Genomic DNA, 23,713 nt, shown 5'->3' on the forward strand with positions numbered 1-23,713 from the left:
AACATCATCACAGAATAAAAATAGCCAGATTCAGAGCTCAGGAACAAGTAATAACAAAGATATGCTTTTTTGTTAAGTGATATTTCAGACATTGGATAGCATCAAGCTTACATATTATATTCACATTTACTCACACGCTGACAGGAAGATTTGGGTATGGCTAACATTATCATCAAACATTCTAATTAGAAAGCCTCAGTATTTAAATTGAGAGAACTACAAAAAGTTGACGAAGGAATCACACGGAGTGAATGCAATGCAAAAGACTACAGGTAACAAGTGAGATGCTGAGGGCACACACATGCTAACAAAGTAATAACAATGTAAAGATGATAGAGAAAGAGAAAAGATTTCTAAGAGATGAACTAACATATGAAACATATTTCCAAATATGTTTCAAACCAGCATCTTTCACAGAAATCATTTTCTACTGAAGACACAGAATACAAGAAGAATATCGATTAAAATATAAAACACTAAATGTGCCTTACAGTTTTTTCTGTGTTTGGATTCTATCCTCTGCTCACGTTCTGCTTTCATCTGCTCAGCAGGAGTATCATCCACATAAGCCTTCCCTTCCTGAATTAGCTTCTCTGCATACTTCATTATAGTTTCAAAATGATCCGAGGTGTAAGTAAATTGATCTGGTTTGATATGCAACATTGCAACATCTTCCAAGATAACCTGCAATAAGAATCCAAAATAACCATCAGTTTATCTTTTGCATTTTCTTGTGTATTTTCAATCCTTGACCCTGCATTTGGGCAAATGTAATAATACACCATCAGTCTTACAGAGCCTGGAAATGGCTGTGGAAGTTGTATGATATTAGATCAGAAAAGAAAAAAAAAAAAAAGAGAGAGATATTCATTATACTAGCCTCCAAATTTTCAGCTGAGAAAGCTGATCTCATGGTGCTTTCCATTTATTCTGGAAAAGCTGATTATTATTGGTCATGCTGACAATTATTTGCCCTCTCTTTGAATATATTACAGTGCTTCTAAACAGATGATATAAGAGGCTAGGAAACCTTCACATTTTCCAATACCTACTTAGTGTTCGTTTCATTCATAAAATTATATGACAAAAAGGAAACCTGCCTCTAGTGACCAATTCATTTAAGAAAGTGATACTTGTAGGAAAATGTAACACTTAAGTAAATTCTACAACAGTTGAGGAGGAAAAAAATAAATTTAAGTTTTTTGGCATGGGAGCTCAACAATTCTTGGCTTAGGTCTCAGGCAAAGAATATACAGATGAGCAAAAGAAGCAGCTATGAGAACAAACTTAATTTATTTTCATACCATGAAGGTACCAGGTCACCCTCTAATTTTAATCAACTTTACTGACAAAGGGTCATCACTACACCTTTAATTACCTTCTCAAAATCTTCCTTTTCTTTTTCAGGATTTGTGTCATCAAATCTCATGATCAGTTTCCCTTTAAAGTTAACCTGGTAGTGCTGGTTCAGAAGAGCAGCTTTTGCATGCCCAATGTGTAAGTAACTAAAACAAAAACATTTTACAAAGAAACTCGTTAACATGTTTTAACTAAATACTTAAACTTAACCTTTTTGAGGAGATGAGAACTAAACAAAAATCCTTCTAGTTGGTATTCCAGTCTTATTTTATTTGCTAACAAGAAGTACTGTAATAGAAAATCTGCCCCTGAGGAAGGAAAAAAAGACTACAACATTTATAAAATAATCACAAGAAACAATTTCATATGTAAAATCTCACAAAGGAATAAGTTATTTACAAACATTACAACCTTAAGGCTAATCTCTATTTTCCTTTTTTTTTTTTTTTTTTTACTGAGGAATGAAAGGTAATTTAGTTAGAGGAAAACTGTTTCCAAAACTGTTTGCAATGCTACACAATCGTGGATCTTTCGTAAGACCAGATGCTACTGAGAACTGGGAACCCGACCATTGCAAACAAGACAGAAGCACCTCTGAGGATGCCACTGTGACTGTGATAACTAAATAAAAGAGCACATGAGAATTAGAAAGCCACAAGAAAGTACTTTACTTCTCTAGGCTTTAGTTTTCTCAGAAGCCAAAATGAAAAGACTTTAACTGAATGATCTTGAAGGTCTCATCCAGTACCAATATTCCACAGATCACAACCTATGAAAACACTATTCTGTTCTATGGGCAGCTGACCATTACATAGAATAAAATAAATCAGAGGCACTGTTAATATTATTACATATCAACATCCTCCTCTATCAATGAAGTGGGCAAAAAGCAATATCCCAAACCACTATTGTTGAAAATACACTTTTCATCAATAACAGCAGCCACAGTTGCACTGCTCTACAGTCACCTAGTTTCATGCACACCTCTGATCTCAGTTGATATCAAGAGGGGAGGGAAAAGTACAATGATATGTCTTTATATCATTTCTAAAATCAATCTATTTCTTTAGATATTCACACAGCATTCTAGGTCAATGATTCAATTTTAAAGAGTTTATATGCATAGGCTAATGCAGACAAGTACAATGCAATGCATTCAGGGTTATTCAAAACTCTCTGCATAAAATAAAGCACCATAAGTAGCATCCCAGATGAGATCCTGGAAGAGAAAAAGGACATTAGGGAAGAACTAATGAAATCCAAAAAAGTATGGAGTTTAGGTAATAACTATATATCAATATTGATTCATTAATTGTGACAAAGGTACCATAGTAATGTAAGATGTTAACATTAGGGAAAACTGGGTACAGGTACAAGGGAACTTTTTGGTTTTTTGTTTTTTTTCCTGCAATATTCCTATAAATCTAAAACTACTCTAAAATTTAAAGTTTATTAAAAGTAAAACAAAGGACTGTGAGTTCTGAAAACGAAACAGAAATACTTTGTGCAGTTTTCACTGAAAGTGTTACATCCAATTAACATGTTAAGAAGAGAAAAAAGAAGACTAATAATCACTGACTACCTACTAATTGACAGTTAATGTGCTTTACATACAGGAATTACCCTTAAGAGGCGTGATGAAATCAAACTATTATACTTAAAGATACTATCTCTGAATCTAAAATAATGTGTGCAATTCTAACAACTCTAAACCTCAGAAAAGCTAACAGGACTATAAAATATTCCCAAGATAAGTAAAATAATTGGCTCAAGAGACAACTACATCAGGAGAGCTAAAGAAAAATATGTTCCATGCTGCATTAGTTAGTACTGATGCTATATTGGGCTTTTCCCACACAAAACAGACATAGGCATATAATTTTTAGTCATACGCATTCTAGAGCCAGACAGCGTAGGTTTGGATTTGGCAAGTTGCTAAAACGTTGTATGAATCAGTTTCTGAAACCATTTGGAAAACTGGAGATAATAACAGCGCCTTCTTCACAGGGCTGACAGGATTAAACAAGTTACTACATGTAAAGTGCTTGGTAAGTACCTGCACATAACAGGTGCTATCTATGTGTTAGCTATGAATACGAATAAAAGGCAAAATTCAAGCCTCCTGGCCTTCATGAAAGACACAGGAAAAAAAAATGATTAAAAAACTAATTAAAGAAGACTTGTTTTGCAGTATAAGGAGATATGATCAAAATTATGAATGTTATTAAACCTGAACACTGACTTATATTCTAAATTCCAAAACTGTATTCAACTGTTGGACTGAAACTGACATAATTCACAACAAATAAACATATTTTATACAGTAAATAATAAATATGAGGAGCTCACTATTCCAAGAAGTGATAGTGACAGAAAATATAAAAAGACTCCAAAGGGACAAACGTTCAAATGGCATAGCTATAAACAGCCATGGCTAAAAAACTAGCTTTTATCAAACCATTAAAGTCACTACCCAGCGGAACACCATGACCTCTCACACCAAGAACACAAGAGCAGAATATTGGGTGGTAGGGACCCAGGATATCTGAGGGGATTAAACTATGTAAAGTAAGTATTATTTATGACTGACTCCACTTAGTCAGCTATCAATCAATCATTTAATGATTCAGTCTGTGTATTTCCCAGAACCATTATTTCCCTTTCATCTCCTTCTACCTGTCCTTTACTTCACCACCTAAATTGGCAAACTTAGAAAAGCAGAAAGAAAATGTGGAATTCTAAAACTGGTTTGCTGTTAATGGCACTTACAGTTTGTGAAGAACTACATTAAGAACAGCTAAAATAAAATTGTTTCCTTATCTGTCACTTCCTACTGTCTACATACTCCATTTATCACAGATGGGTAAGAATTTGGCTATAGAACACAAAATCTGAAATTAAACAAAATTTGGGGGAAAAAAACCATCTCATGTGTAAAATATGGCACAATACTTTCCCAATGGCTAAGTTCCTGAGGCTAACTGCTTTAACAAAAGGCATTTTATTATATTAGCATCACTGGAAGGGTTCTTTTACAAAGTTCGTCCAGCATGAGTCACAGAGACTGACATGTGCAAAGGCAGAGACTGCCCTCAGCCTTGGGGGATGCTGGGCAAGGACCCAGGCAGACCCATGCCGGTGGCTCCAGCCAGAGCAGTCCTTTTCCCTAACAAGCTAGTCATGTATTATTATTTTCTGTGGCTGCCAAGATTGAAAAGGGTTTTGAAACCTACTAATAGTGGAAACAAATGAATAGGAATGGGCTTTTCAGGACTCCACTTACTTTATTTGGGGAAAAAATAACTTAAAATACATCTACCATAACTTCTTCTGCTAATTGAAAGGATTGCTCAGGGTACAAATACAAACCCTTACTAAAAGACACCCCCAAAATCTCAAAATGTAAATAAAACTTAAGCCTTTCTATTAATGGATGTGTTTCTATTTACAATTAAAATTCTGCCTGGAATAAAAATAAAATGTTATTTTTCCTATTGCTTTAATAAGCGAAAACTACAAACTTTTTATAAATTAACTATTAAGATGTTTAGAATTTTAACTCCCACAATTAAAATCTTACTTATTTCCTTCTATACATTAACCTATTGATTTTTAAAGTATTTGATAACTGTCTTAAAGCTTTTCCACTAAATGTATCCAATTATAAGTTATATTTTCTTACCCACTAGCCTCTGGAGGAAATCTGACGGTAACCTTTCCCATCTCAGCACCTGGAAGCTCAACAAATTTCCCAACATCTTGCTTTTTCTCAGGTACCTGAAAAGCAGAACAACAACAAAAATAGTTACATGGTTAAATGTTTAAGAATAAATTCATTCAACAAATACTTTCTCAGTACCCACTATGCACCAAGCATGGTTATGAGAAAAAATTGGCTAGAATATTGTCCCTGCACTTGAAGATTCAAAATCAGTTGAAGTTAACCAACAGCATTTAAGGTCATCAGGAAAATGTAAAAGGAGGCAAGAACCAAGCTGCACCTTGAAAAATAAATGCAAATGTATCAGATGGAGAGTATACAAGGGCAGTCATTCTAAGAAAAGGAATAACGGCACAGGTAAGACTCAAAGTCAGGGAAGAGCAGTGCAATGTTAGGAATGCATGTTGAGTGGGTAGGCAAGACGCTAATAGTCGATTGAGTCCAAAACATGAAGGCCTTTATAAGGTTGACTTTTATGTTTCTGGCAATGGGGAATCCTCAGGGGTATGGAATTACTTATCTGTATTTTCTAAAACTATACCCAGTACAGTGCAAAGTCTCAACGAGAAAAAAGAGACCAAAAAAAAAAGGAAGTTCAGTGATGAGATTATGGTCTTAAAACAAGCTGGGGGTAATGAGGCCTCAATAAAAATCAGCAGCAGTGGAGACAGAAATCAAATCTATAAATACAAGAAGTAATAATGGAACTTGTTGACCAGTTAGAGGTGGAAAGTGGTGAATACTTTCTCAGAACAAGTGAGATGACTGTGGTGTCTTTACCCAAGCAGACAACAGTTTTCAAATTGTACTGCATCGGAGTAAAATTTGTAATATGTAAATATGTAAACATATTATCTGTAATATGTAAACAGATCAAAGTAGAGAGACTCTAGTTGGGGGAAAGGACCTTTTCCTACTGTATTCAATGTCACATCTTCCTACAGAATCAACAAAAAGGCACTACAGAACTCCAGGACTCAAAGGTCACAATGGTTCAAAAGCCAGAGAACAGAAAATCTGGGAGGAAGAAAAGATGGTATAGCTATAAAATAATGTAATTTTAGTTACTTGGACTTTGGATTTCCTAAGGGACACACACTGGATGATCATAATCATCTAGAAATATAATTATGAAGATTAAGGCTTAACGTAGGCAAGCAGTTAAAGGCAAGCCAAGACTCAACAATGACAAATTCTTCCAAGAAGATCCTTTTTAATTGATCGGGCAAAAAAAAAAACCCAACCAAACTATGAACATAATTTTCTTTTCTGATCTAAGATCTCAGGCAGACAAGATGTGAGCATTAAAAAAAATTTTAAAGGCTTACCACTTTAGCTTTGGTTGTTGAAACATTCCACTTGGTACCTACTGACTGGAAGGCCTGCTGGGCTTCAAGAAAACCAAACCAGCGTTTTACATGAACTGGAGCTTTGCTCTGCTCCAGCTGTTCCTGCCATGCAGCATTTCCTATTAGCAAACATAATTTTAAAACCATTCAACATATCTGCAAATTCAAAAGCAAAGTTCCAGTCGTGGTTAATTTAAGTAAATGAGATGGCTTAAAGCTGTGCTTCTATAATGCAATTTTAAAAATCTGGGTACACATGGAAGTGATTTCTAATACTTCAACATATTTTAAGAATTCACAAAAATTAATCTAAAATATTTTTTCATTTCAGTTCACTAGAGTGAGTCCTAAATCCTGCCCTCACCACTGCCACACACCCACTAGAAGGCCAATGCTCCATTTCATAATTGAGGAAAAGCTTTAAGTGGATCAACTAGAGAACAAAATAAAAATCAAGATCAAGAAGTAGCTCTTTTCTTCAGTTGTAATATCAAAAATGGTACTGAAGGGGCTTCCCCGGTGGCGCAGTGGTTGAGAGTCTGCCTGCTAATGCAGGGGACATGGGTTCGAGCCCTGGTCTGGGAAGATCCCACATGCCACGGAGCGGCTGGGCCCGTGAGCCACAATTGCTGAGCCTGCGCGTCTGGAGCCTGTGCTCCGCAATGGGAGAGGCCGCGATGGTCGGGGGCCCACGCACCGCGATGAAGAGTGGCCCCCGCTCGCCGCAACTGGGGAAAGCCCTCGCACAGAAACGAAGACCCAACACAGCCATAAATAAATAAATAAATTAATTAATTAAAAAAAAATGGTACTGAAGGAAAGTTTACGTAATTCTTTAGCATCACAAAGCTACCTCCATAAGATATTATCTTCCTTTTATGAACATTAACTCAAAAATCAAAAGACCAAAATGTCATAAACCTACAGATGAAAAGTTCTAACTAGGAAAGTCCTTCATTTTACGTTGGTTATTATTATAACAATTTAATTTAATTTGGAGAAAAGGTTAAGCCACAAAAAAAAGTACAGAGAGGGAGTTCTCTGGCGGCCCAGTGGTTAGGACTCCACGTTTTCACGGCCGAGGGCGCAGGTTCAGTATCCCTGGTCGGGGAACTAAGATCCTGCAAGCTGCGGGGCGTGGCCCAAAAAAAAGGTACAGAGTATATTAAAGAAATTTTAAAAACGCTCACATAACCCGGATTTAAAGAATGATAAAACATTTTGGCATATCTGCTGCAGGGATTTTTTGTTTTTGTTTTTTTTTTAAATAAACTAACAGAATTCAAGCCCCCTTTGTATCTCTCATCAATCCCATATTCTGACTACTCACAGAAGACGGAAAAAGTGACCTCCCAGGGAAACAACTCCAGCTCACCCCGCCCCACACACACACATACTGAGCAACCAGAAACAACAGTAACTGGAGTTAAGTAATGGCTGAGACAGGAAAGGTGCAGACATAAATGGGATGAGGAACAAGGCCAGCTCCAAAGGCACGAGAGGAGCTGCAGTAGCAAGATGGGGCCAACCTCCAGGGACAGCAGAGGACAGGGAATTCCTGTAACCGGAGAGGAATAAAATAGCCAGGGAGGTCATTCCTTTATGAGAAAGTCCTAAGTGACTGCCATTAGGTAGACAGATGCTCATATACGTAGAAATATATGTACCTCTTATCCAGCAAAATATTAAATAATTAAAATAGAAATTCTTCAAAAAGAATTACTGATACCTTTTAGGGTGGCCCAAACACATAAATCTGCTAAGCTCAAGGAGTTTCCAACTAAGTATGTTCTCAAAGACAGGCAATGATTGAGTTCGTTGATTGCAGAAGTAAACAAATCACATGAAGACAATTTTGTAGCACTAAACTCCAACCAGTGATCAATCTGTGAAAAGAAATGCATCCCAGGGTTTAGATTTAAACAAACAAGCAAACAAACGACCTCAGTCAGAACCATGCCTGTCTCATCTCAATTACAGAATTCACCACTACGTGGATTTAACTGTGATTGCCTGGGATCTAAACTGGCACTTAAACACATATGGTTATTTTTCTGTTTTCTTTTTTTTTTTTTTTGCAGGGGTGTGAAGAGGCACTTCAGGGAAGAAAAAGGAAAATATGGGAGCTGGAAGCAGGAGGGAATAACGAGCCTGACCGAATGCAACAGACAGTACCCAGCCAAACGGATTCATCCACTTGCGGAATTTAAAAGTAAATACTTGGAAACTATTCTTTGTATTCTGAATTTTGTAAGATTTAGGAAAGTTAGAGCTGAATACAAACAGGGAAAAAAAAGGCATCTGAAGTGCCATATTGAAAGTTAATCTACTACTGCTATAGTTAATAAGGTATATATTTAAAAAGGAAAATGTGTGTGACCCGGGGCCCTTGTAACTTTTCAAGAACTGCTGCCTCATCTGCCAGGTAAGAAAGTTGCATAAGAGCATAAGATGACCTTTGCAGTCACATCCAGCTATGAAATTCTAGGAATCCAGGAAGAGGAAGACAGCACTAAATGACTCAACAGCTGGTATGGGTTTGAAAGTGCAAACTTAGGAGCTAAGACTTTTTTTCTGAAAATAAAAACAGATGAGAACTCCTTAACTTGGTCTCTGATTAACACTCTGTTAATATCCTTAAATAGAGTAATAGTCCATAAGCCAACAATAAAATGAAGTTCGCAAAAGAGCCAAAGCCTAAATCAAAACAAAATAAAACACACCCAAGGAAACGTTCATTCCTTACCTCAGTATGTTCCAACAGGTTAGAGCCATACAGCCCAGCTGTAGTTGCAATTCTAGCCAAGTAGCGAAGTATGGAATTTATATCCGTGAATACCACATTTCTAGAATATAAGCATGAGATAAAATATTACTGTGGCTCTAGCAAATCAGTAAGTCATGAGACTTCTGAAAAATGTAAAAATAGAAGTCTTATAATAAGATACAAATATATACCATGTATTTTCTAGTATAGTAAAAAATATAGATCTAATTTGTTCTTTATTCTATCAAATTCTAATTTGTTTTGAGATGTGCAGCTAAATCCAATAATTCACTTCAGAGTAGACTATCTATATGATGTTTTATCTTTCTAACTATTGGTTTCTACATGTCTATTCAGTGGTGAAAATATGAAAATTGGGATATCGAGAATAAAGTGATTTAAAATAAATCGAGGCAATGAAGCCAAGGATATACTGTCATAAAGAAGCTGGTTTTATCAACTTCCAGGTAAACATGGTAGATCAAACCTCATCAAAACTGCTCCTACAGGGAAAAAGAGACTAAGGAGAAGAGACAATAGCAGTAAAATTTCAGAAGCTAGAAAGCAGATGGCGTTAATAGGCCTGAAAAAACTGAATCTTAACTGGACAGTGGACAAAGCTGAAAACCAACCCAATTTAAATTTTAGAATCCTCTAAAGACTTACGAATCAATGAAACCAGGTATCCTTGGAAGTGAGAGTGAATTGGGGCTAAAATAAGGAGGCTTGGTTGAAAGTCTACTTAAAAATCAGTCAGAAACACAGATACCTCCAAAGCCTATTCTGCAGAGCTTGGCTACTCCTCTTACCCAGTCCTGGCAAAAACCGGAGCCTTATTCTCTAAAGACTAAAACCGAGGGTCTCTCAAATGGGGGAAATGTGGCACAGGTGCAAGTTGGGCTACAGAGGTAACAGAGAGAATAAAAGAACACGCGATACTGGATGCTGAGACCCTCAGCCTTCTTCCCACCCTCAGCTCCCATAATATTCTGGCACCAGCTCTCCTTCACCTTCCAAACAGGAGACTGAAAGTCTTCTCTGGACAGATAATCTGATCCACCCAGGAAGAAAAGAACCAAGGATACTGACACCAGAAGTTCCTTCAAATGAGCAGCTCAGTCAGATCGCCCCAGAGTAAAGCTCAGAACTGACAGGCTCACCTTGGAGTTCAGAACTTGTAAATAGCTTTACTCTCCCAGTCAAAATCTAAGAAAACCATAAGGAGTTACCAAATATCTGAAGAAAGCCTTTAACTTAAAAGGTAGCAACCAAAACAAACACACAGATGTAAACTGAACAAATCAAGGAATGGAAAACTTTAAAAGTAAGTGAATAAATTTCCTCTGAGCAATGAAAAGACATAGTGCAATCGTAAAATAAGAACAGGATACTATATCTAGATAATAAATAACAGAAAGCTCAGATACAAAAAATGTAACAGCAAAAACGAAAACTCAATAGAAAAATGGGATAAAAAAGTTGAAGAACTCTCCAGAAAGTGAGGAAAAGTGAAAAAAAAAAAAAGGAAAGTGAAGGTGACACTTTAAGAAAATAAGAGGACTAATCCCAGCATCCACATAAAGAACAGAAAATGGAAAGTTATCAAAGAAAAAATGTTCTTATTTCCCAAAAGAGGATTTCTAAGTTTCCACATTAAAGGGAGCAATCAAGCACCCAGAAGAACAGATGAAAAATAGATCCAGACCAAAGCATATTATTGTGAAATTTCTAAATACTGAATCCTAAGGGAAGATGTCCACAAACTTCCTGAAGTCACACAGAAAAGATAGGAATCAGAAAGGCTTCAGAAGAGAACAAAGCAAACAACAATAATTCCACAGAAAAGTAAAAATTGTACATGAAAAGCAATCATAGTATGTGGCTCAGCAGTGAACACAACTTACAGGACCCTCCCAGTGTAAACACTAAATGGTGACCCAATCAAAATTCTGATGCAACTGCAATGGGAGGAAGGAGGACACGGGGAGTGGAGGGTGCGTTTGTGTGAGTGAGTGTTTTGCATACGATGCCCTTCCCCAATACAAGTCTTTCTGTCAGTTTATTATAGACCATTTAAACCATTTTAGAATCTGCATCCTGCTTGAGAATACCCTTGAAACCCCCTTTCAATATGGTCCAAATTCCACGACCTGGCAAAGTATTCTTAAAAGAATCTGAAACCAGGTTGTGTTTATTCCTTAGTTTCGTTAAACGAGAATGTTTCCCTTCCCAGTTCTTTTAAATTCTTTTCAGTGGGTTTCAAAAGAAAGAGATAAGTCCGAGTGCACGCAATCTTCCCTATATCCTGGGATGCAAATAATCCATCTTAATCAAGAACATACAGTATATGCTCATTACAGAAAATTTTGAAAACACAGAGAAGCAAAAAGAAAAAAACAACCCCACAATTCCAAAACTCAGAAAGAAATAATACTAAAAGTGCTGTATACTTCTCATTTTTTTCTTTGCAGATATGTAATTTTACATTTATGTCTTGCTTTTTTACTAACATTAGATTATGAACATATCCATCATTAAAAATTCTTCATAAGCCTTTTTTTCACAGATGCCTAATATTCTATGCTGTGGACTTACCAAATTTATTTCCTATTATTACTGATTTTAAAAACTTCCAATTTTCCACCAGAATACATTACAATAGAATTTAAAACCCATATATATAAATCTTTCTGTATATCTCTAGTTTCTTTCTGACAGATTAGATATGTGATCAGATAGTGTGCTGACAGATATGTCTCTGGATATAGTTCTTTTAGAATGAGGAAGAAAGTATATTTCTTTTTAGGGACCGTTTACCAGTTAGCAAGTAAAACAAGCATACAACATTTAATCCTAAATATTTTTAAAATGCTGTTCAGTACTGAAAACCAAGATATAAAAGCACTTACTCAGATACACGAAGAATATTCTCTTTCCCGTCTTCAACAGAAATGCTGACGTTGTCTTTAACATGTTCTACTGCCAACAAAGCTCCTAAAAATGAGATGAAAAGATTTCTCTTTGTAAACAATGTGGTATTTAAAACCTGAATCATAAAGCAATGAGGATGAGTCAACAAACCAGTATTAAGACCTGCAAGGAGTAAACATTTTTCCCTAGAGTCTGTAGACGCAAAGTATGGCCTTCTGGTCTTGGAGAAGTAACAAACCAGAAACCATTCCCTGGCATAATCCAACTGCTTTTGAATATACTCAGTGTCCAGTTAGGGACACTGAAATTAATCTTTCCTTCTCTCAGGACAAAAGAAGAAATTAGAATAGTACCTTGTATAAAAGCTATTGTTGATAGTATTAGAGTGATTACTATGTGGTATGGACTGTGCTAAATGCTTTACACTCATTATCATTTTTAATCTTTGTAGTAACCTTAAGAGGTAGGCACCTTTATCTCTGTTTTATAGAAGAGGAAACTGAGGCTTGGAGGGGTTAAATAACTAGCCCAAAGTCCTTGATTAATATGTGGCAGTCAGGATTTGAACGCAGGTCTACGGCAGTCCAGAACTCATATTCTAAAACAGTGATATGTGCCTCTCAACACATCGTAAAGTTTAATAAATATTCATTAATCCTTTGTCCTTAATTTATCTAAGATGGACAACTAGTAACCAGATACTGGTTTCTAAATACCATGCTCCACTGGAGACAGGGCTGTGGTAGGGAAGGTACAAAATAAACCTGGAAAATTTCATTGTGCTAAAAAGCAAGAAGTACTCAAAGAATGATAAGAGATATGCCAAAAGGACACAGACGTCAGCTTGCAGGGGCTCCCACTAGCAAATAGGGCCAATTTAACCACTAAAGTAAATAATCTAAGTTTTAGAGTACTGACACCAAAGAATCCTATACAGCAAAATTTGAAACTGAATTCCTATTACAGGCAACAAGATAGATGAATCTCAAAGAACTATCCTATATACAATAGTTTGATATGACTCAATGTATATGAAGTTCTAGGAAAAGCAAAACAATAGTGACAGAAAGCAGATCAGTGACGATCAAGGGCCAGAGATGGGGGAAGGGGATTGACTGCAAAGGGGCATGAGGGAACTTTCTTAAGTGAGGGAAATATTTTATTTCATTATTTTGGTGGTTACACACTGTACATATCTGTCAATCAATTTACAACTTAAAATTGGTGAACTTTATTATATGCAAGTTATAACTCAATAAAACTAATTTTAAAAATAAAAAATTTTAACTTTAAAAACAGAAAATAAAAAATAATTCGGAGTATAACCTATTAAGTTATGTTTTGCTATGAAATTTTTTAAACGAGAAAAAGACCTTCTCACAAAAAAATGCCAACTAATACATGTGGAAAGAACGGCAGAATGGAAGGTCACCATCCGGCATCATCTTAATCATAATCAAGTTGGGCAGGAAGCACCAACGGATGCTGAAACCAGTGGGTAAAGGTTTGATGGGGAGTGAAATGTTTACATGGTCCCAGAGCATCTCCCCACAAAATGCCCGTTAACTGCAAAACGGAAAACTCTGCAGTGGGGAAAGCTGTCAGACACCATCTTAAGTACTCAAGATTAGATCATCAGTAATGGGAAAAATTCAGGTACCAATTATTGTGCTGCAATGAAGAACAACGAATTGTTTCTACGCTATTTCTGCCAAAGATGTGTAGCCTGAATCTAGTCATGAGGGACCATGAAACACCTGATCAGGGGACATTCTTTAAGTAAGTGGCCTGTAATATCCAGAGAGGTTAAACCTATGAAAGACTAAAAAAAACCATCCCAGATTGAAAGAAACTGGGGAAACGTGATGAGTAGGTGCAAGGTATGATCCTAGATTTTGATCCTTGCACTACGGAGATGGATGAATTGTATCAATGTGTATTTCCTGATTTTAATGGTCCTGTGAGGTCATATAGAGTTTTCTTACTTAAGAGAGATGTATATTGGAGTATTCTGGGGTGTTGAAGCATCATTATCTGCAGTATGCTCTCCAAAGGCACTGGAGAAAAAATGTTCTTTGTTCTATTCTTATACCTTTTTAAGTGTGAACTTATTTTAACATTAAAAAAAAATGGTGAATGCATATAAAATAAGGGAAATTCTCACAATGCAATCTGTTTTTCTGAATGTTTCATCTAATTATATTGATTATTTAAAAACAGAATGTATTTGAATTAAACAATTGGCAACAATTAAATCAAAAACAAAAAAAGGAAGGACAGAAGCAAATAGAAATATATATTCTATAATTGGTCTATAGTTCATAATGACAACAAATTTCTTTAAGATCCTCTTCCAGAATACTGGCAGATGGGATTCTCAGTATTATAATTCACTAAGAAAACGGGTCTATCATATTCAGGGTGATTTTCTAAATTACATCAGTAAAAACTACAGCTATTTATTGAGTATCTACAGTGTGTCAGGAACTTGACCTGCAGTCTCATTTGACTCTGGCAAGCAACTGAATGTGGGAGATATTATTCCGTGTTTCTCAAACAAGGAAACAGTGGGAGATGCCAAACAAGGAACTTGCCAAGGTTCCACAACTAGTAAGTGGCAGTCAGTATGGACCTGGTCTCCACGAACCAAGTGTCGTTGCCCTTAACTATGAGGTCACACTGTCTAGTGCTTTCCAACTGCAGAATCAAACCCAGTTCTTTTAGAGTTCATTGATTTGTGTGAGGTTAGCCCATAATTACTGGAACCAATATGCTAAAACATTATCATTTATTAAAGTATTTTAAATGGCTATTAAATTGTGTTTTTTGTTCCAACAGACTCAAAACACCCTCTAATGAGAATGTACTGAGTAATCATCAGCCCTATGTGGGCAACTGTATCTAAAAGTCTAGGCCTCTCAAACATTAGAAAAGTACTTGCATGCATATGTTAAGAAATGCATTAACAAATATGAGCTCAATAAACTGATTATTTTGTGTAATTTCTGAAAGCAATAGAAAAAAACAGCAGAAAGCCTAAGCTATCTATCCACAGTAACCTTGGCCACGTTGAAAATGCAATTCCAAATCGAATTTAAGATGTATCAGGAAGATGACAAGTCCGACCTTTTCTCTGACGTTTACTACCTCCATCGGATGTGTAGTAAACCAACCCCATCAGTCCGCAGTGTACTTGGGTGTTCCAGCAATCACCCTTCCACCTTTAATTAATATAAATGCAACCTCGGTTAAAATTTTAAATGCTTCTACGACCATCTTCCTCGTTCCCTTTGAACCCAATGAAACGTAAAGAAAAGTTAAGTCAAGGGGGTTGAAGATCTTTTCTGAGGACGAAGGAAGGAAGGTAAAGATAAGTGGATTTAGGGGAAAACGCTAAAGGAGGGGGAGCGAAGTAATGGGATTTCAAGTTTTAAAAATGTTATTTCTACGTCCGGTGCTCGGTCTCCAGGAGACATCATTTCTAAAAGGGAGAGGAGAGTAAGCTGGGAGTCATCCCTCTGGGAGAAAAGGTCCGAAGCTGAGCCTCGGGTAGCCCTGCCCCGGCTCACACCGCGCCCATCTCCACGCCCCAGAAAAATGTCTTCAGGAGCAGATCCACCTGCCAGGGACAGAGGGCGACGGGCGCGGAGCCTACCCCGTGTACACTTCGGGGGTGAGAGGCAGGCCTAACCTCCCAGACCGTGACCGTCACTGCGCCAAGCCTGGGCGCGGCGACTTTCCCCGCCCCGCACCCTCCCAGGCTGATGCAACCCACACAGGTTGGCGGCCCCGGGCCCTTACCCAGCGGAGGGTCTCCCGAATTCACAGTCAGACAGAGCGTCGCCATCTGCACTGCTCCGTCAGTCTACCTGTCAGTGCGCCTGCCCTGCCACCCGAAACACCCCCGACTCGCCCAAGGCGAGAAGGTGCAACGTGTGCGCACGCCTGACGCTGCGGAAGCCTTAGCCCCTCCCCCGCGCCGCAGCCAGCGTCTTGGCGCACAGCACAGTGCGTCATCACCGCCCGCCGCAGCCGTCTGGCGGCTGCTCCGGGGACCTTCCACCCTGCCCCGGGCATCTAGGGTCACGAGGGCCAACGTGGAGTTTCCAGCCGCTGAAGGGGGAGAGACGCTGAAACGCACGACGTTTTTCGACAGTTCGTAAAGCGAGAAAAGTAAGTGGTAAGACGGTTTCTGCAGTGTGATGGGCGTTCACCGGAAGCCCAAAACAAAACCCACAAACGGGTGGTATACTTGAGGCAGGAGGTAGATGGGCGCCCCGCCCCCAGGGTGAGCAATTGGAGTTCGTTCCCTGTGGACAGAAACTCCGAAATACCAATAGCAGGGCAGTCAAGAGAGGAGGCTGGGCCCTGCGCCGGTAAAAGATAAGAGACCACCTATTTCTCCTTCTCGAAGTCGAGGAGACCTTCCCGACTAGAAAGCTCCTTGGAGGTCAAAAGGAGAGTGATGCCAAGCTACCCATAGGCCTCTTCGCTGGAATCCATCTTGGCTGAGAGATGCGTGTGCACATGGGAGGACCGTAAGATAAACCAAACATGGACTCAGAACCAGGAGAATCAAAATGATTGGCCAAAGGGAACACAGAAGAAATGCCCCTTATTAGTGATTTAAACTACGCCAAGGGCACGACTCTCTCTCTCTCTCTCTCTCTCTCTCTCTCTCTCTCTCTCTCTCTCTCTCTCTCCTTCCCTCTCTTAGGGTCCTCCCATGTGTCTATCCACATGTCCTGTACTCTTTTCCTCCTAATAAACACTTTACTTTTTTCACTGCTTTCTGTCTTCGTGGGAATTCTTTTCTGCAAAGCCGAACAGCCAGGGTCTTGTCACTGACCACCGGTCTAATTGCTAGGATTTGGCGCTCTGTGACCCAGCCTCAATCTCTGGCCGGGAACCGAAACCCTGCTTCAAGCCACTGCAGGCTGAGGCCACCCGAGATCATACTGTTGGGGGGCACTGTATGTAAACACAAAAAAAGTCCTGGAAGCATGTAGACCAACAGCCATGGTTACACTGGGGATGGGGGAGGTTTTTCTCATTTTCCTCAGTTCTTTCAAAAGAAGAATGTATTTTCAAAAGTGATTTTCGTACTTGAATAATAAAGGGTTTATTTATAAAAGGCAATGCTAAAAGCCGTTGCCTCAGTTTGTCTTGGCTCTGTTTGCCTGGACTGTGCAAGCGTGCCTTTTAGAGGGTCGTCTGTCCTCCTCTTAAACCTTGTGACGTGTGTGCTGGCGAGTGTTCTGCAAGCATACTCCAGGGGCTGGTATTAGAGCTCAAGGGACCAAGGACTGATTACAAAAATATCTCAATTTCCCAAAGACATCTCTATTATCACTAGGGAGTGAGTGTTGCTTAAATTAAATATGAGCCTTGAGTGCTTAATACAGTTATAGAGGCGTTATCCGTGCCTGTCCTAACCCACTATCAGAGATGGCTCCGTCTTATGTATGGCCATCCTCAGGAGTAGGTAAGGTACCTGCGTCAGAACAGGACCAATTCCCTTACCCCTGCCTTCCTGTTAGAATCTGTAGGGCTGGGATCCATAATCTCATTTTATCAAGTCCCCTAGGTGATCCTACGTGTACCACACGGCACCTTTCTACCTCTTTGTTGAAATTGATTTCCCTTCTGCACACTCCGCTAGCTCTCCACTTTCTTGTTTGCTGAAACCTTATCTTAGACATCCTTGGATTCCCCACAATGCCCGGCACATACTAGGAGTCCTTCCTACTCTATCATAATTGGTACAGGGAAAAGGACAGAAAATCATTGATTGCTGGGGCAGTGGGGAGTGATACAAAATTGACTTTGAGGACTTCCCTGGTGGCACAGTGGTTAAGAATCCGCCTGCCAATGCAAGGGACACGGGTTAGAGCCCTGGCCCGGGAAGATCCCATGTGCCGCAGAGCAACTAAGCCCGTGTGCCACAACTACTGAGCCTGAGCTCTAGAGCCCACAAGCCACAACTACTGAAGCCTGTGTGCCTAGAGCCCATGCTCCACAACAAGAGAAGCCATGACAATGAGAAGCCTGCGCACCGCAACGAAGAGTAGCCCCTGCTCACTGCAACTAGAGGAAGCCTGTGTGCAGCAACGAAGACCCAACACAGCCAAAAATTAATTAATTAATTAATTATTTAAAAATTGACTTTGAAAAATATAATTAAGAATTACGAAACAATGAAAATAAATTTGCGGGACTTCCCTGGTGGCGCGGTAGTTAAGAACCCGCCTGCCAATGCAGGGGACACGGGTTCAAGTCCTGGTCCGGGAAGATCCCACATGCCGTGGAGCAACTAAGCCCATGCACCAAAACTGCTGAGCCTGCGCTCTAGAGCCTGTGAGCCACAACTGCTGAGCCCGTGTGCCACAACTACTGAAGCCTGCGCGCTTAGAGCCCAAGCTCTGTAACAAGACAAGCCACGACAACGAGAAGCCCGTGCACCACAACTACAGAAAGCCCATGCACAGCAATGACCCAACGCAGCCAAAAATAAATAAATAAATAATTAATTAAAAAACAGAACAAAATTGACTTTGAAAAATATAATGAAGAATTATGAAACAATGAAAATAAATTTGCGGGACTTCCCTGGTGGCGCAGTAGTTAAGAACCCGCCTGACAATGCAGGGGACACAGGTTCAAGCCCTGGTCCGGGAGGATCCCACATGCCACAGAGCAACTAAGCCTGTGCGCCACAACTACTGAGCCTGCGCTCTAGAGCCCGCGAGCCACAACTACTGAAGCCCATGCGCCTAGAACCGGAGCTCTACAACAAGACAAGCAACCACAATGAGAAGCCCGTGCACCACAATGAAGAGTAGACCCTGCTCGCCGCAGCTAAAGAAAGCCCGCGCGCAGCAATGAAGACCCAATGCAGCCAAAAATAAAAATAAATAAAAAATAAATAAATTTTTAAAAGTAAATAAATAAATTTGCATCTTTTATCTTACAAAATTTAGGTATTCTTGCAACTATGTGTTAATTCTTATCTTAGAACAGAATAAATTAGATATTGAATGTTTCTTTTTATTGTTTGACTTGCTGAGCAAAGGGAATGAGGCAAGAGCTTTGGGCCAGGAGCCTAAGAGCTGTCCTTGTGGAAAGCAAGTGCCTGGAAAGGGCTTAAGAACAAAACTTTACATTTTTGCCTATTAGTGACTCACTACCAAACTAGAATCGGTTTTATTCATCCCATTTTAGGGCAAATGCAGAGATGTGGGCCTGCTCTTTGACCGGCTAGTTTGAGGGATATCAGGAAAACAGGTCTATGAGAGACTTGCAAAATGGAAAACAGTCACCTGGGATCTTACCAAGTTTAAATCATACTTATTATATTGCCTTATCTTGTTCTGATGAGTAAATCCTTCGATTCCTCACTTAGAAACGTGATAAAACAAATCATTTTAATTGTGGAAAGCAAACAATAAGAATGTAAAAGGAAGGTGACATCAAGAGAGAAGCTAGAACACTAAATAGATGGCATGAAACCCTATTCACCTTCTTGGGATGAGCTAAAAAATTGGAATCAAAGCCAAGAGGAAAAATATTTACTATATGTTGAGGAAAGCACAACTGTGCTAATACAGAGACCAGAATTAAATTAAATACAGAGACATTCTCAAGGTTTCTTATAGAGAGGGCACCATAAAAGGTTTCAACACATACTACAGTAATTTTGATACATTGTTCATTCAACATTTTTTAAGTTAACATTTTAACTATGTGCCAGGCAGTGTTCTTTGTGCTAGGAATATGTAGTGAACAAAACTAAGGTCTCTAAATTCGTGGAGCTTACATTATAGTGGGATGAGGCAAAAAATAAACCAGCTAATTTCATAAAATAATAAGTTTTATAAAAACAACAAAAGGGTATGATAGGATTAAAAGGGATGAAATCAGAGAAGGGGAACTTCAGATACAGTTGTCAAAGAAGGCCTCTTTGAGAAGCCATGTACACTGAGCCCAGTCCAATGAGAAGGATCCAAGTATTCAAAGATCTGATGTTTCATCACTGGAGGGAAAGTTGACTTATTTCTTAAAGAAAGATTTGTAGATCCTGCTTTGGAGAATCTTTCAGATGCAAATCTCTGATATAAACCAGCCCACTATTGTCACTGAACCTGAGCCCTCCAATGCCAAGAGCTATGTATTATTCATCTTTGGGTCTCCAACATTATTCACTGTGCTTGACTTACAGAAGGGTCTCAATAAATGTTGAGTTGAATGAATGAGTGGATAAATGCATGTAAAGCAATCTGTAATATACTATGCTTGCTCAATAACCCACCTAATAACACACGTGAAGACTTAAAAACTAAAGACATGAGTTAAATGTAAAGTGCACGTATGGATTTGTAAGAACTGGAGGAGGAATAATTTAGTTCCTTATCTAACAGGATTCTTGATGCTTTAATTATAAATTGGTTCCTTACAATTAAATTTATTTAACTATTGTTGGTCCCCTTATTTTAATATGTGATTTATTTATTTTCAATAGAAAAATAGAAATTCAAAGTAAGTTTTTCTGTTTATCTCTTGCTATTAACAAATCACCACAAAATTTAGTGGCTTAAAGCAACACCACCATTTTATTAGATCTCATATTTTTGTGGGTTAGGAATTGGGACAGTCCTTGGCTGAGTAACCAATAGAAGCCCCAAGTAACATCATGTGGGGTATTTTGGTGCTATTTAACTGGAGGTTAGGGTGGTTGAAATTGCAAAAAACTTTACTCACCTGGTGCTTAGGATAGGAAGTCCGGAAGCTTAGGCTCAGCTGGATGCTGCTTACTCTCCACATTTTCTCAGGTACTTTCCATGTGATACAACAAGCAGGGTAGTAAGACATTATAAGTTGTGGCTGGCTGCCCCAAGAGTGGAGGTTCCAAAAGACCAAGATGAAGACTGCAAGACTTCTCCTGATCTATCCTTGGGAGTCACACAGCATCACTTCTGTGGCACTAGATTGGTGACCAATGAGTCACAGGACCCGCCTAGATACAAAAGAGGGGACTATACAAAGTCATGAATACCAGGAGGTGTGTTTCATTGGGGACTGTAGTGGGGTGAATTGTGTCCCCTGGAAAAGATATGTCCAAGTCCTAGCCCCCAGTACCTCTAAATATTAACTATTTGAAAATAGAGTCTTTGCATATGTAATAAAGTTAAGAATCTTGCGATGACATCATCCTAGACAGGAGAAAGAGATTTGACACACAGCGGGGAAAGGAGATGTGAAGACAGAGGCGGACATTGGAGTGATGCAGCCACAAGCTAAGGGATGCCAAGGATTACTGCAAACTACCAGTAAGGAGGAGAGAGGTATGGAATGGTCTCCCTCAGAGCCTTCAAAGGAACCAACCCTGCCAACACCTTGATTTCTGACTTCTGACCTCCAGAACTGTGAGTGAATAAATTTCTGTTGCTTTAAGCCACCAAGTTTGTGGTCATTTGTGACAGCCGCTCTGGGAAACTAATAGATGGGCAATCTTTGGAGACTGGCTACTACAAAGTTTAAAAATTCTTCAGCGTCTTACTGTATACAGTAAATCATGTTTATCATAGTGTCATTGATAACAGTTCTCTACTCTTGGCTGTGCCTCTTTCTTATAGAAGGTAGTGCAGAGAAAACTGTAATTATAAATGTCATGATATGTGCCATATTTAGCAGACACTAAAAAAGAAAATGGTGTTTGTGGATAACTTATTTTTCTTTATAACTGCTGAGGAAAGCACTATGAAAAAGTTTATGTGTACTGTGAAGACAGTGAATATTCACTTAGTGAATATGTATTGTTTTTAAGTTTAAAAGGTATATTTTATTTAAAAATATTTATAGGCAAAAATTCTGCAGTTCAGTAATTTGTGGAAAAGAAAAGCTTGAGGTGAAGAAAATATAGATCAAAAAATTAAAAGCATAATAGGTCTTTAGTTTGAAAATACCAGCACATGACTCAGTGAAGCAAACACCCAATTTGCATTTGATCTGTTTCATAAGCTCAAAAAGTCAAAAGAGGACAATATTTTCTTTTCCTGTCAGTATCTCATCAGCCTTAGGCCTGCTCTGTGTAGAAGCCTGAGAAAACACTGCATTCAAAATTGAGGTCCTTTACTTTAATGAACACAAAATTAAGAGCTACAATAGATCATGCTGAAAAGTCGGGAAATGTGCATCCCCAATTTCGAAAGCTTCTGAATTAAAGAAACCCACTGATACATATTGAGCTGAACCTCACCAACAGACTCTAAGGAGAAATGATGTATCAATTTCTTTAGGAGTACTTGAATAATGTTAAGAAATTTTACCTAGTCAGTGTGGAATATGCTGGTTTTGTAAATGCTGTAGAAGAAAGTAAAAAGATTAATTCCTGGGTGGAAAACCAAATGAATGAAAAAAAATCGAGGATCCATTTCCCAAGGGCTCTCTCAGCAGCTCTGCCATCCTGGCTCTGGTGGACACAGTCTATTACAAAGGGCAGTGGGACCAGGACCTTGATAAAGAAAATACTGAAGAAGGAGACTCTTGGCTGAACAAGGATGTGAGCAAATCCATGCAGATGATGAAACAAAGCAAGACCCTTCACTTCACCTTCCTGAAGGATGTGCAAGCCAAGATCCCGGAAATACCATACAAAGCAAGCATGATTTTGCTGATCCAAGCATGACTTTGCTGCTGCCAAATGAAGTAAATGGTCTGCAGGAGCTTGAGGATAAACTCACCACTGAGAAATTAAGAGCCTGGGCAAGCTCACAGAACGTGAACAAGAGTGATGTGGATTTGTACTTACCTCAGTTCAAAATGGAAGAGAGCTAGGCCCTCAAGGCCATGCTGGGAGCCATGGAGATGGTGGACACCTTCAGTCAGTAGGACACCGACTTCTCAGGCATCATGGTGTCTAAAATCCTGCACAAGTTCTATGTGGAGGTGACTGAGGAGAGCATGGAGGCTGCAGCTGCCACTGGTGTGGAAACTGTTCTAGCATCATTACCAATTTATGAACATTTCTATTGTGATTACCCTTTCTCTTTATCAAGCACAGTAAAACCAATGGCATCATCTTCTTTGGCAGAGCTTCTTCCCCTTAGATGCTATTAGCCTGTCACTACTTTTGGGAAAAGATCACAGAGATGTTCCAGTAAATTGACTGCTAGAAATAATAGGTTCTCTTTGATTCATTTTCCTTTCCAATATCATAGTCATCACTAAGAATTTAATAGTTGAAATAGAATGTCAGGCAATCTCTCTCCACACACAAGAGAAACCCTCTTTTTGTCCCATTAAAATTCCCTTTGGACAAAATGTTCAACTTTAAGATAAGGTAAGGGGATATTTCAATACTGTTATCTTCTAAATTTGAAATATTGTTCTGTTTGTGACCTGTTTTAAATGAACCAAACCAAATTACACCTGCTCTCCAAACTTGTTAACTTGGACACTTTTTTATTTTTGTACTGCAGTACGAAGCACAGCATTCCAGGGGCCCAATGACTGGTTGAGTCCAGAGATGCTTTAAGAGTTCAGAAGAGAGTGGGACTGTTTACTGGTGAGATTAGTGCTAGGACGTAA

General features: G+C 38.8%; 1 protein-coding gene and 1 pseudogene across 1 annotated transcript in view; one reads left to right on the plus strand and one right to left on the minus strand.

Annotated features, from left to right (window-relative positions):
* Nucleotides 1-16,116, minus strand: part of EPRS1 (glutamyl-prolyl-tRNA synthetase 1) — a 67,093-nt gene extending 50,977 nt beyond the window's left edge. The window contains exons 1-8 of the mRNA XM_061187304.1: nt 15,929-16,116; nt 12,106-12,190; nt 9,176-9,275; nt 8,159-8,315; nt 6,409-6,548; nt 5,042-5,136; nt 1,379-1,505; nt 492-684 (exon numbers count right to left, since the gene is read on the minus strand). Of these exons, the coding sequence (XP_061043287.1) occupies nt 492-684; nt 1,379-1,505; nt 5,042-5,136; nt 6,409-6,548; nt 8,159-8,315; nt 9,176-9,275; nt 12,106-12,190; nt 15,929-15,974 (943 nt within the window). The 5' untranslated portion in view covers nt 15,975-16,116. The remainder of the gene's footprint in view (nt 1-491; nt 685-1,378; nt 1,506-5,041; nt 5,137-6,408; nt 6,549-8,158; nt 8,316-9,175; nt 9,276-12,105; nt 12,191-15,928) is intronic.
* Nucleotides 16,117-21,626: 5,510 nt separating this feature from the next.
* On the plus strand, nt 21,627-23,300 carry LOC133086910 (serpin B4-like; annotated as a pseudogene).
* The last annotated feature ends 413 nt before the right edge of the window (nt 23,301-23,713 follow it).

Source organism: Eubalaena glacialis, chromosome 3 (assembly GCF_028564815.1).
Source record: "Eubalaena glacialis isolate mEubGla1 chromosome 3, mEubGla1.1.hap2.+ XY, whole genome shotgun sequence".
Taxonomy (NCBI): domain Eukaryota; kingdom Metazoa; phylum Chordata; class Mammalia; order Artiodactyla; family Balaenidae; genus Eubalaena; species Eubalaena glacialis.